The 13,006-nt window shown below is 36.5% G+C and overlaps 1 protein-coding gene across 1 annotated transcript in view; it reads right to left on the bottom strand.

The window, feature by feature from the left end:
- Positions 1–13,006, bottom strand: part of CPA6 (carboxypeptidase A6) — a 193,051-nt gene that overhangs the window by 24,942 nt on the left and 155,103 nt on the right. The window contains exons 7-8 of the mRNA XM_006090599.3: positions 7,523–7,633; positions 6,731–6,821 (exon numbers count right to left, since the gene is read on the bottom strand). Of these exons, the coding sequence (XP_006090661.1) occupies positions 6,731–6,821; positions 7,523–7,633 (202 nt within the window). The remainder of the gene's footprint in view (positions 1–6,730; positions 6,822–7,522; positions 7,634–13,006) is intronic.

Here is a 13,006-nt window from a genome sequence, read left to right as displayed (position 1 = left end):
AAAGAGACTTGCAATGAACGTGTTGGCTACAAAGTAGTCTGCCTCTGTGGGAAGATATTAATCTTTGGCTGGGAGAAAAAAGTTCCCTGGAGAATTTGTAATCATGCACCTGACATCACAAGCAAATTCAAACTATCTGCATGGCATGAGGTGGCCCCAGATAAGAAAATAGTAACTGGGGAATTTTCCTCTCCTTTCTTCTCCCCATATATTCCCAATCTTTCTCTTTCCCTTATTTGTGTTTCATCATTTTGGTTAAACAGCCCAAGTCTTAATATTCTTTTGATACCAAACTGCTCCTTTGCAGACAGGAGTTGTTTAACAGAGAGGAATGACTGTTCATCGTAGTTGATCCCTAAGGGTCACACTCATGGCTAGAAATGGGGGCATCGGAGTTAGACTTGGCTTCCCATTCTGGCTCAAGTTTTGTGTAATTTGGAACATGCTTCCTAATTTCTCTGAATCTTAGTTTCTTCATCATTTACATAGGGATAATAATAGCATCAACCTATGAGAAATTCATCTTGAGCACTTAGCACATGCTTGGCGAATCCTTAATTAAATGCTACCCATGGATCACCATCACTAGCAAACAAACCCCATTTGATATCTAAATCTATAGACTCTGTGCCCTTTACTCTCTTTATAAAAAGCACAACTGAGCATAATAATTGAACTCATTGATTCTCTAATTTTAAAATTTCTCACCTCTGCAGAGGATTTTAGATAATATATCTTTTTACACTAAGTTGGTTGTAAAGCAAATAGAATAAGCCAATAGATCTTCCCTTTATATTCTCTAGATTTCCAAATAATTCCATGGGCATTAGATAAGGACTCATTAAATCTTCCAGAACTTTCTGATACAATTTACAGCATCTTGAATTATAGAAGGTGCTTATACATGTGTTTTGATTTAAAATTGGATTAATACATAATGTGTTAGAATCACCCCTAACACAGGTGGCAGGGATTTTAAGGGTCCAGTTCGACCATCTAGTTTATATCTAATCCCATCTCTATGCCATTTTCAGCCCAAAGTTACCCAACGCTGTCTGTAAGTCTCAGTGATGTAAATTCACTGTCTTAGAAGTCAGTGCACTCCTGTTGTGAGTTCCATGCCTCTGGAAATTTGATGAGGATGAGTTAGTTCTCTTCCTGAGCTCACCCTGAGGCCAGTCTCAGCACTTCCTCACATCCCCAATTAGCAGGTCCAATTACACAAACGTTAGTCAGTGAAGCAGATTGTACTGAATGTTACCAATGGTGATGGTTATGCAGTACTGAAGGGGATTTATATACTTCACAGCAACATTTTTCTTTATTGTTGAGAGTATTATGGATGTCTCCCCTTATTTTCCCCCCATTGCCCCCCTCCATCCAGCTCCTGCCCCACCCCAGGCCTTCACCTCATTATTATCTGTGTCCTCATTATACACCTTTGAGTTCCAAAGTCCCTTTCTAGATGTTTTAGCAATGTTACCTCTCTCTCTCTCTCCTCTCTTCTCTCTTCTCTCCCCCCACCCTCTCCTTGCCCTGAATTTAGTCTCTGAAATTCCTATATTTTTATAGTAATTCAACTTAGGTTCTCAGCTAGAATAGCTCTCTCAAAACCAAAGCCCTTCAGTGGGAGGAACTCATCTTAGAAAGATGGCCAGTGACCATCTATTCTTTCACGGGTATTGGCTCAAAACAACCAGTATATAATATTTTTACTTTTTATCTCTGGTGATCTATCAAAATATTTGCCCATCCAAACAGCCCCCCCTTTTTTTGATAGAGTGAGGGGGTTTTGATAGGAGAAGGGCATGTGTGGAGAGAGACATAGTAATTGGGCTGCAAAAAAATATGGTTTTTCTCCATTTTATACCTAATTTACAACATTAGGTCATTGAGTGTTCTACAAAGAGTAGTTATATTTCATTAAGTGCCTAACTAGCTCCTAAATGGCAATTAAAAATTTTAGAGCATCTTTATTAAGCTATAATTCACATACCATAAAGTTCGCTCTTTTGAAGTGTACAAGTCAAAGGATTTTAGCATATTCTCAATCATCACCAACTATCTAGTTCCAAAATACAAGTATGAGCAAAATTAAAAACACAGTTCATTCTTGTTTTATTTATTTATTTATTTATTTATTTATTTATTTATTATTAACCTACTTTTGCTCACTCCTGTATTTCTATCATCCCCCAAAGAAACCCCTTACCTATTGGCAGCCAATACTCATTTCACCCTCTTTCTAGCCTTTGGTAACCACTAATCTACTATTCTCTATCTTTATGGATTTGCCTATTTTGGACATTTCATATAAATGTAATCATATAATATTATGTTTCAAGGTTCATCCATGTATCAATACTTATTGTTTTTTTATGGCCAAGTAATATTCCATTGTATGGATATACCATATTTTGTTTATTCATCAGTTGATAGGTATTTGGGTTGTTTCCACTTTTTGGCTGGTATAAACAATGCTGTTGTAAATGTTTATGTGCAGGTTAACATATGGACAAATATCTTTATTTCTCTTGGGTATATACCTGGGAGTGGAATTGCTAGGCCATATGGTAACTCTGTATTTAAATTTTTAAGGAACTATAAAACAGTTTTCCAAGTAAGTGATTGCATCATTTTACATTCCCACCAACAAGTGGGAGTGTTCCAATTTTTCCACACCCTCACCAACACTTGCTATTGTCTTTCTTTTTTATTATAGCCATCTTAGTAAGTGTGAAGTGGTACCATGATGTGAATTTCCCTGATGGCTAATGATGTTGAGCATCTTTTTGTATTTACTCCCATTTGTATATATCTTCTTTGGAGAAATGTCTGTTCAAATCATTTGAACATTTAACATTGGGTTATATGTCTTTTTTATTGTTGAGTTGTGAGAGCTCTTTTAATATTTGGAATAAATACAAGTCCCTTATCAGATGTCTGATTTTCAAACACGTTCTTTCATTCTGTAGGTTGTCCTAATAGTAATTTATATTTAGGCAACACTTGATTTATTTAGGGATTAAAGCTAAAGTATGGATATCATCCAAGCCTTTTACTTCTCGCCTGGATTTATTTGAATTTGGAAAAAGTAGTGCTCAGTTATTTAAAAAGCGTGCATAGAAAGATGGGAGAAAAACCCCACAGTGCCTAGTAGAGGGTATGTGCTCAATTAACTTTGGCAAATAAATGTATAAAATGGATATATTTATTCTTGGTTCCCACCGCTATTCTGACTTGTTGAGTCCCTCTGCTGGACTTTCAGTGCAATGATATTCATTTCATGACCTGAAGGCCTCTGGGGGGAGCGATGACGTATTGGAAAGACATACTTGTTTCCATGTGTATGCTGTCTATTCTACTTAATGCCCTAATGCGTAACACTTCTCTTGGGATGGAGTTTTCATGGCAAAAAAGCAGTTTTGTGTTCTACTCTTGATGTCTGAGACTCACTGACTCTAAAGAAAGAAGCAGTTGTTTTGGCAGTTCAATGTTGATGCTGTAGTGTTTTCCATGGGCCTTGCATTTCCTATCATTTACACTATGCTCATTTGGAGGGTCACGGAGGAATTTCATTTATTTCAATGCCCATGACCCAGCAAATAGCTGTGGGGAGATGAGTCTGACTCTGTGAGGGAGGAAGGCCACATCTGCTTGCCTGTCAAATCAGCTGAATCTACTCGGGAGATGTTTGGAAGGAGAGATGGTCCCAGCCAGGCTGTCTGCATTTCCACATCCCTTACAATGGCCTATCAAGGTCATTTTGCAACTGACATTTGCCATCATCCTTTGTCAACATCTTGCCTGTTGACTGATAGAAAGAATCAGAATGATTCAAAAATGGGAAGAATCAAAGGAATTCTAGTTGGGACAGCGGTTGAAACGAAGAAATCAAAGAAGGCATCATATGTATAAAGGAAACAAGCTGGGTAAGGAAAGAAGAACCAAGGGAAGCAAGAAAGTTATTTGTAACTGGATATAAACAGGAGTCTAACCTTACCCAGGCAGAGCCGGCTGGCCTGCTAGGGTTACTCAGCTCAGTTACCCATTCAGGGCGCTCACCCCGATGGTTGTGGGCATCATGTGGATAACACATGGGTGTGGGTAGCTGCCAACTAGTGAAACAGAGCACATACCTAATGAGCATGCACAGTGGTCCCATCAGAGAAGGGGAACATAGAATTTAAAAAAATTAGTGGTCTTAGGGAGTTAATGTGAACAAGCTTGTCGTCTCAGTTCCAAGTTGAAGAAAAACATTTTAACTCTAAACCATCATCGATAACAGCACTTTCTAGTACAGGGGTGGGCAAACTTTTTGACTCGAGGGCCACAATGGGTTCTTAAACTGGACCGGAGGGCCGGAACAAAAGCATGGATGGAGTGTTTGTGTGAACTAATATAAATTCAAAGTAAACATCATTACATAAAAGGGTACGGTCTTTTTTTTTTTTAGTTTTATTCATTTCAAATGGGTCGGATCCAGCCCGTGGGCCGTAGTTTGCCCACGGCTGTTCTAGTACTTATGCAATGCTTTTTCTTCCCCCATGCGTGCAAACACTTTAAGCTTGCCTTATGGCTCATCATCACAACACTCTCCTAAAGGAAAAGACAGTTTCTTATACAATTGACCTGAGGCTCAGTTGTGAACTGACTATTTTGGAGGGTTGGGGAAAGGAGTGGGTCCCTGACATGTAGATTCCTGTTTGAAGCTAGGACTGAATTAGGCATTAAACATATGTAAATTCCTTTCATTCCTATAAGAACCCTTTGGGATGGGTATTAGTATTGTTATTAAGGAAAATTACCTAAATTATTTGAGCAATGATGGTAGAATGAAACCATATCTGTCATATTCTAGAGCTATATTCTTTCTGTTCTCTGATATTCTTATTTGCCATTTCTAACTGATGAAGGGAGGTGCCCTGGAGGGAGATGTGGGCGGAGTCTAAGCCCATGCCCAGTTACTCTGTCTGAGGCTGGTGGGGACCGGAGGAGTAGCATCTAACACAGAACCCAAAGTGTCACAGAATGAGTGAGTTATGACAGGCCTCATTCCTAAGGGACTAACAAAGACTCTCTATCACACAGGGTCTATGTTTTGGGGAGCTAAGGTAGGACTCTGCCAAAGGGCAGCTCCTTACAACTGCACTTAGATGATACTTTTCCTTCCTCTCCTTCCTGTTGCCAAATATGACACTAGTGAAGGAAACTAAAATATGTCACCCCCAAATATGCTCTTTGACATAAAAATTATTTTGAGCTGAAGGCAATGAAGCAGCAGCAAATACAGGAAAAGCTCTCTTTACCTTCTCCCCCTTTTCTACCTAAAGACAGGATGTAAATTCGTCTTTTCTTGGAGACAGGACTCTGATTAGCCCAGAGAGGGACCAGAGGAATCTGAAACAAGCTTTACTCCATGATTTTTCTCCCATGTAGTCGCCTTCCCACAGTTGGCTGCCCTTGGGAGCCTAAAACTGCTCTCCTCTGACCTGCCATTTCTCCTCAGATTTATTGCTCTTTGTTGGAGATGCAGGATAAGCCAGAGTTCTAAGTTGCCACTTTGAGTAACTTTCCATGACGTTTTCCCCATGTGACATGCATTGTACATGCTGATAAATTGTTTTTCCCTTGTTAAACTGTCTTTTTGTTTGAGTCCCAGCTAAATTCTCAAGATGGGTAAAGATAAAGTTTTGCCTCCTCTACACTAGCTATGGCTAATTCTCTCCCTCCCTCTCTGTCTCTTGTACACTACCTGCTTTTTTTTATTTTGCAAGTTTCCTTCCTTATAATAATACCCTCTCTTACTTGAAAGGTCCATATCCATGAAATATGGACTGTAGCAAAAATGTACTTGCTATGTGTGTGGCCAATCAGTGCATAACTGGCAGATTGGTGGATTCTCGTCAAGGATCTGGCAGCTTTGATCATCTTGACAGATGATGGCAGGATCCTTGTTACGCTCAGTGAAAGTGTTACAGAAATACCGGAGAAGAACCAAGCAATGCTTAGAGAGATGGAGTTACATTTATTACGCGCGGGCCCAGAGGAAATGTATCTCAAATTCTGGGTGAAATCACACACGGAGTTTCTCATGTTTATACGATTTTACCTTCTTTGTCTCCCAAATATGGGGTTTTTCCTGTTCCCTTTGCAAGTTCTTAAAGGGCCCTGTGTGCTGGGACTTTGAGACCTCAACCAAAGGCTTGGCCTGGTGCCAGCACTGATAACTTCGTCTGGGGAAGGTTTAATGGCCTCTCTGAAATGGGAGTAGTCTTATTTTCCTTATTATTTAAGCCAGCAAGCATTTACAGAAGCCAGAAATAGCAGGGTTAAAATTTCAAACAGCAGTTTTTATATAAGATGGATGCTTCAAAAGGATGAAAACATTTAACCAGATTTATACCACAAACCATACTTCCTGTTTTAGTTTCTGAATGACAAAGACTTCATTCCTCAGTTTTCTGCTTTTACATCTGTTTTTAAATTTTTAGTTTTCAGGATTGGGTTGACAGATCTAAATCCTTGATGTTTACATATTTTAAAACCCCTTTATTTTGTTTTGTAAATTATGTACATTAATATGTACATTATAGCTACAATGTACATATTAGGTTTTCACATACAGAAAAACATCAGTCTTACATGAGAGTCCTAACAGGTTCACCACTTCTGAGTGGAAAAGCTGTGGGAACCTTTGGACCTGAATCTCAATTAGTCCCCCACTTACCACACCATTTCACTTTCCAGTTACGATTGGCATCCACTCCACGGCAGCGAAACCTTGAGTTCCTTGACCTTGTTTTCCTCCAAAATCGATCCTAGAATGTAATTAAGAACATAGTTGCAGGAAAAAAATACTTACAGGGTTACTCACATGCATTTTAGTAGCACAACAGTGAATGAATCCCAGCATTAGGGGAGAGTTCCTCCTGGAACAGAATAAATTCAGCGAGTGGGAAGAGGACTGGACACTCAGGTTTATGCTCTATTATCTGCCACAACCCTGCTGTCTCTTACCTTAGCTTGGCCTCATTTCTTTACAGGCAAATTGAATAAGCTGGACTAAACTAGTGATTTTTCACAATTTATTTAAAAGGAGAAATCTTTATTTACATGAAATCTTTTTTGCTGTTGTTATTGTTAATCCTCACCCAATGATATTTTTCTGTTGATTTTTACAGAGAGTGGAAGAAACAGAGAGAGAGAAACATCAATGTGAGAGAGACACATCAATTGGTTGCCTCCCACCTAGTTCCCTGAATGGAACTAGGACCCATCAGTCCAAGGGCCAGATGCTCTATCCACTGAGTCAAACTGGCTAGGGATATTTACATGAAATCTTATGCAAAGCTAAACATACAAACAAAATCAAAAGGTTGTTGCTATGATGGGGGAAGGAGTGAGGTCTCTCTTGTTGCTCGGGATCACGAAGCTGGCTACCCACAGCTTCCTTCCTGTTTGGTGACAGTTTTCTATGAATTACTCCGTCTCTTTTGATTGGATAGGCAAAGTGACTTACATTGGTCCAGCTGAAATGGTATCCATCAACATTAAACACAGGCATGATATAAAAATACAGGTGATTCATCATTTTTCTCATGGTTGGGTCACTCCTGTATGTTAGAAGAGCCTAAAGACAAAGGTGACAGTTTTCTTATAAATTGATTCCAAATACAGATTTAGAAAAAAAGAAAGAAAAAAAGAAAGAAAAATTGATGTGTTTCTCTCTATGGGAAATACCAAATATGTTGGGTTAAAAGTAACAAGGTGATATAAACTATACTCTTGGACATTACATATTCTTTATTGAGACTTTTGTATTATGAATAACATTTTAGCAAAGGTGGCAAAAACAGATGAATTGGACAGCCTCTTGCAGTGTCTCAGATCTGGCTAAGTTTTAGGTTGATTAAGAAAGCAATAGTTTTGTATAATCAGTTCTTTTTAAGATTCCATTCTATTGTGGACAAACTAATTACCTAATATCTTTGATATCTTTACATGATACACACGCTAGTTATAGATGTCACTTAATTTGTATGTCTAACTGGTACCATATTCAAGTCTTAGAACTTATTGCACGGACAGTTTTCTCCTGATTTTTCTATAAAAAGTTTAATGAACAATATCACATCTCTCTCATCTTGATCTTGTAATTGGGTTTTACTTATATTGTGTCTGACGCCAAGTCTGAAAATTCTGCACTACAGATTTGGCCTCAAGTAGAAAAGCATTGAGTGTGTTAAGACATTTTGAAATACCATTCCTTTTTAAAAAAAGTTCTTCCTGATGCATGTTTGTCTATGTGTAAAGTATCTTAGAGAAACACATAGGAAATTTGTAACAATGGCTGCCTTTGGGCAGCAGGACTGGGTGACAATGTATTGGAAGGAGAAATACCTTTATGGTTATACCCATTTGGATTGCAATTCAAAATAAAATAATTCTTAAATCTTAAGTTATGTATATATTTTCTTGGAAAATTTAATACTTAAAATTTCAATCTTCTTTTATACTTAGTTAAGTAGGATTTTGAACCCCTCCTAAGCAGCAATCTGTATTTACATGGTGAGAATTCTATTCATAGAGAGCAATCCAATAATGCAATTTATTATTAGAAACTATCACTATATTAGAAATAATAATGAAAATAGAGATATATTCAAGAAAAGTTACTAAATACTATTTTATTAAATATAATTTAAATATCCGTGGGGTCAACACAAGTTGATACATGTTACTATAGTTTTCTCCTGTTCTCCTTTAATTAAGATTCAATAATAATTTATTGGCCAAATAGCTTTAGTAGAACTTCCATATATGGTTGAATTTTAATTACCTGTAATGTTTTATTCTAGAGGGATTGTACTTGAAAGGAATATACATTCTCTAATTATTGGGTGTGGATTCTATGTGTTTATTGGATTAAGTCATAATCACATTGTTTATATCATCTATAATCTTACTAAAAATTTTGCCTGTATGCTGTTTTAGTCATTGGGAGTTGTGTTAAAAAATTGACATTATTAGATTTGTCATTTTTCCTTATAATTTTGTTTTATATATTTTGAGATCATTGATATGGCCTCATTTTAAAGTTCTTCATTTCTAAATAATATATTAAGTAAGGAAGTTGTTCTCTACTATTCTGTTCTGAAGTGGACTTAATTTCCAACAGTTGCCAAAACTTGTTTTTCCTCTGACAAGTAAACAGGTGTCAATGCATTATATATGCCATATTTGTGATTTTTTTGTAAATCTCTAAGAATTGTAGCCATTCTCCATCTGGTCAGTCAAAATGAGAATGATTACACTATGATGACTATTCAGTATTGAATAGGATGATTGAGAGACCTCCTTGCTTGAATGCTTTCCGTAATAGGACATAGATCATTTCTCTTATGGTTTAGGTGGAGTTTCTAGAAAAAAGATGACCATGTAACTTTCAATTTCCTATCATTCTAACATATGATAACCTTCTAATGTGTAGGACTCTTTTTAGCAATCAATTTACACCACCCATACACACAGAAAAGGAGATGCTTACTATTTAACTTCCATCTGGGCTTTACAAGTTTAATTTCTTGACTACTATTGTTACCTATAAGGACTTAAGTAGTGGTGAACTGAAAGGCAGCCACAAATCAATACACCACACGCCTCAGTGTGGTAGTCTTTAGGTACTACACTCACCTTACCTCTCTAAGAAATACTTAACGGAAATGGATTTTGATTTTAAAATAAGAGATATCAAAGAAGTTTTGAGTATTATCTTCTGCTAGGAAAATTAAATGTCTTGTATTAGGTAAGGGAATTTATTAAGAAAGACAAGGAATGAGTCTAATTAGTACTCATCACATACCAAGACTATTTTGTCTTCCCCATAAATAAACACATGTCATACCAGAATTCACCAAATGAACTTTGGTTAAATTTGAAGAACACTTTTTCAATTACTGAAGCCTTTGTGTGGTGTGGTAAAGTTAGGCCCAAGAGGTTGCCCCCCCCTCTTTTTTCATTGTTTTTGGATTTATTTGGTTGGATGTTGCTTTTGTGGAGCCCCATGACAACCTGGAGTGCTAGGGTGTTTTTTCTTTCTTTTCTTTTTTTTTTCTCCCAGGACTAGTGTTACTGACCTTTTAAAAGTAGTTTTTAAAGTTTCCATTTTTTCCCCTCAAGAATCATTACAAATGACCTAAAAATAAGCACACATTCAGAGAAGGGAATATTGGGAGAAGTAGGCATGTACCAGCTGAGGCCCAGGGCACCGTCACCAAGCAAGGGCTGGAGTGGAGTAAAATTATTTAGGATGGAAAAAAGTTGTAGCACCTAAGTGGGTGCATCTTGACACAAAAGAAGTATTTAAAATTTAATACTAGGAGAATTAATTAGAGCTGGAGAGAGTTTCCAGGGAGATTTTTGAAAGGGAGCTTAATCTATAAAGGTATTTGATGTCACACTATGAGAAGCTTGTTAAATGCAATATGGAAACTAAATAATAGTTTGAAAGCAACATGAGCAAGAGGCTCTGTGAATGAAGGATGGAGAGCTGGAAAATCATATGCTAATCTTGTAAATTCTAATTAAAAATATTTTAAAAATTTCAGGTACAATTGACACCAAATATTATATTAGTTTTATGTGTACAGTGAAGTGGTTAGACATTTATATAATTTACAGAGTAGTCCTCCTGATAAGTCTAATACCCACCTGATACTATACAGAGTTATTACAATATTATTGACTATATTCCCTATGCTGTATTTATATCCCATGACTATTTTGTGACTGCCCATTTGTGCCTCTTAATCCTTTTACCTTTTCATCCAGCCCCTCAACCCCCTCATTGAGTTTGTTTCTTTTGTGTTTGCTCATTTATTTTCTTCTTTATATTTCACATGTAAGTGAAATCATATGGTATTTGTATTTCTCTGACTGACTTATGTCACTTAGCATAATACCCTCTAGGTTCATCCATGCTATCAAAAATGGTAAGATTTCATTCTTCTTATGGCTGATTAATATTTCATTGTATATATGTACCACATCTTTATCTAATTGTCTATTGATGGGCACGTAGGTTGCTTCCATATCTTGGCTATTGTATATCTTTTCAAATTGGTGTTTTGGATTTTTTCAGATAAATACCCAGAAGTGGATTAACTGGGTCATAAGATAGTGCTACTTTTATTTTCTCCACATCATCACCAACATTTGTTGTTTGTTGATTTAGTGATGATAGCTATTCTGACAGGTGTGAGGTGATATCTCATTGTGGTTTTATTTTGTATTTTTCTGATGATTAGTGATACTGAGTATCTTTTTCTATGTCTATTAGCCATCTAAATTTTAGTTTTTCCTATACTTAGTTAATTTATACTTAAAACTACCCAGGGATGACTAATCTAACAGGGCAGGTGATAAATGAAAATTGGTATTTATTCATCTATATTTGCTAATAAGAGATATAGATAAATATTTGAAATAATTTGTGTTACCAGGAAGAATACAAAATTAGAAGCATGTCCTCTCTACTCTTTCCTAAGTGACACTACTTCAAATTTTAGAACTTATATACTGAGATAGCCTAATAACAAGGTTGGTTGTATTTACTCAGGACCAACAGAGTGAAGGCCAGGACCAACTTTGTGGCATTATTAAAATCTATGTAAGAATCTGTCATCTACCAAAAAGAAAGTAGAAGTATCCTCACTTTGCATCGCTTTGCTATACATACATTTCAGTTACCATGGTTTAGTTAAATAGTATCAGTCCTCCAACAAGTACAGTTCTAATTTCAGTTACCACTAATTGATTTTTAGTCTACAGATCACTATGTAAATAACAGATGGTTATCAAGATCTGTGACCAATTATGTCACTTTTTTTTAAAGTGTGTCTTTGTGTGATTGGTCACTGAGCATCTGCTATTCAGTTCCCACAGAGACAGCAAAGTGTGTAGCTGTGTTGCCCCCTTGTCTCCTAAACCTGTTCAGTATGTTACAAAAATGGATGGTCGTGAGAAGAAATTGGCCAACAAATATGAAAGTTCAGCAGAGAAATAGAAAGTGGTAATGTAGAGGTGAAATTTGAATCAAATGTAAATGAAGTTATAGAAGAAAAAGGTGACCATGGAATGTCGACAGTGCCACCATTCAACTCTAGATATGCAGCCAGAGAAACGTAGTGAAGGAGAATTTACTGTACAAAATAAGAAAAGTGGTTGTGATGAAAAGGAGGGAGATGATCCGGAAGAAATGATGCTGTCAACATTTCACATTAAAGAAAAACATAGATATTTTATGACATTGAAAAGGCAAAGAAAAAATATTGGAAGCCAATTCCAACTAAGAAAGGAGTATGGCAATTTGCCAAGGCATAAATAAAGGCACTCACTTCACGTTGTAAGTTATATAATGAGAAGGCAAGCACTGCCTAAACTACCTGTCCTAAGGTGTTTTTTATTTACAATGAAATAGGTCATTTTAATTATTAATATTTCTAATGTTCAATTATAGCATAATAAATATTAGGTTTACTCTTTTTGGCCATTTTCCTACATACTTATAACAATAAAAGTTTTTAATCTCTTTGATAAAAATATGTAAAGGTCATAGAACAAACTTAATTTTCCCCATTGACTATTAAAATAGATTTTAATGGCTTCAGCTTGTAGGGTCACTGTTACAGTCCGGCAGTACTCTCAGGAAAAGCAAGAACAGCCTGTACAAACAGTGCCCAGGACACTCTCAGATATTAGATAGTGGAGTACAAGGAATGAAATGAATTTCAATTCAATTGAACAAACATTAATATAGACCTTGCTCTGTACCAGACATTATAAATTGAATAAAAAGGGAGAAGAAGCTAGGTTGGAGGATGCAGAGGAGTAAAGAAAAGACTGGGGAGGAGAAAAAGGATGGGAGAACACGGGGAGTTAAAGGTACAAAAAGGCTGGTTGAAAACAAATCAAAATATTGTAATTACTTGGAATGGTAGTGAAC

This window comes from Myotis lucifugus, unplaced genomic scaffold, assembly GCF_000147115.1.
Source record: "Myotis lucifugus unplaced genomic scaffold, Myoluc2.0 scaffold_77, whole genome shotgun sequence".
In the NCBI taxonomy this organism is placed as follows: Eukaryota; Metazoa; Chordata; class Mammalia; order Chiroptera; family Vespertilionidae; genus Myotis; species Myotis lucifugus.
Note: the sequence above shows the minus strand (reverse complement) of the source record. Positions and strands in the feature narration are given on the sequence as shown.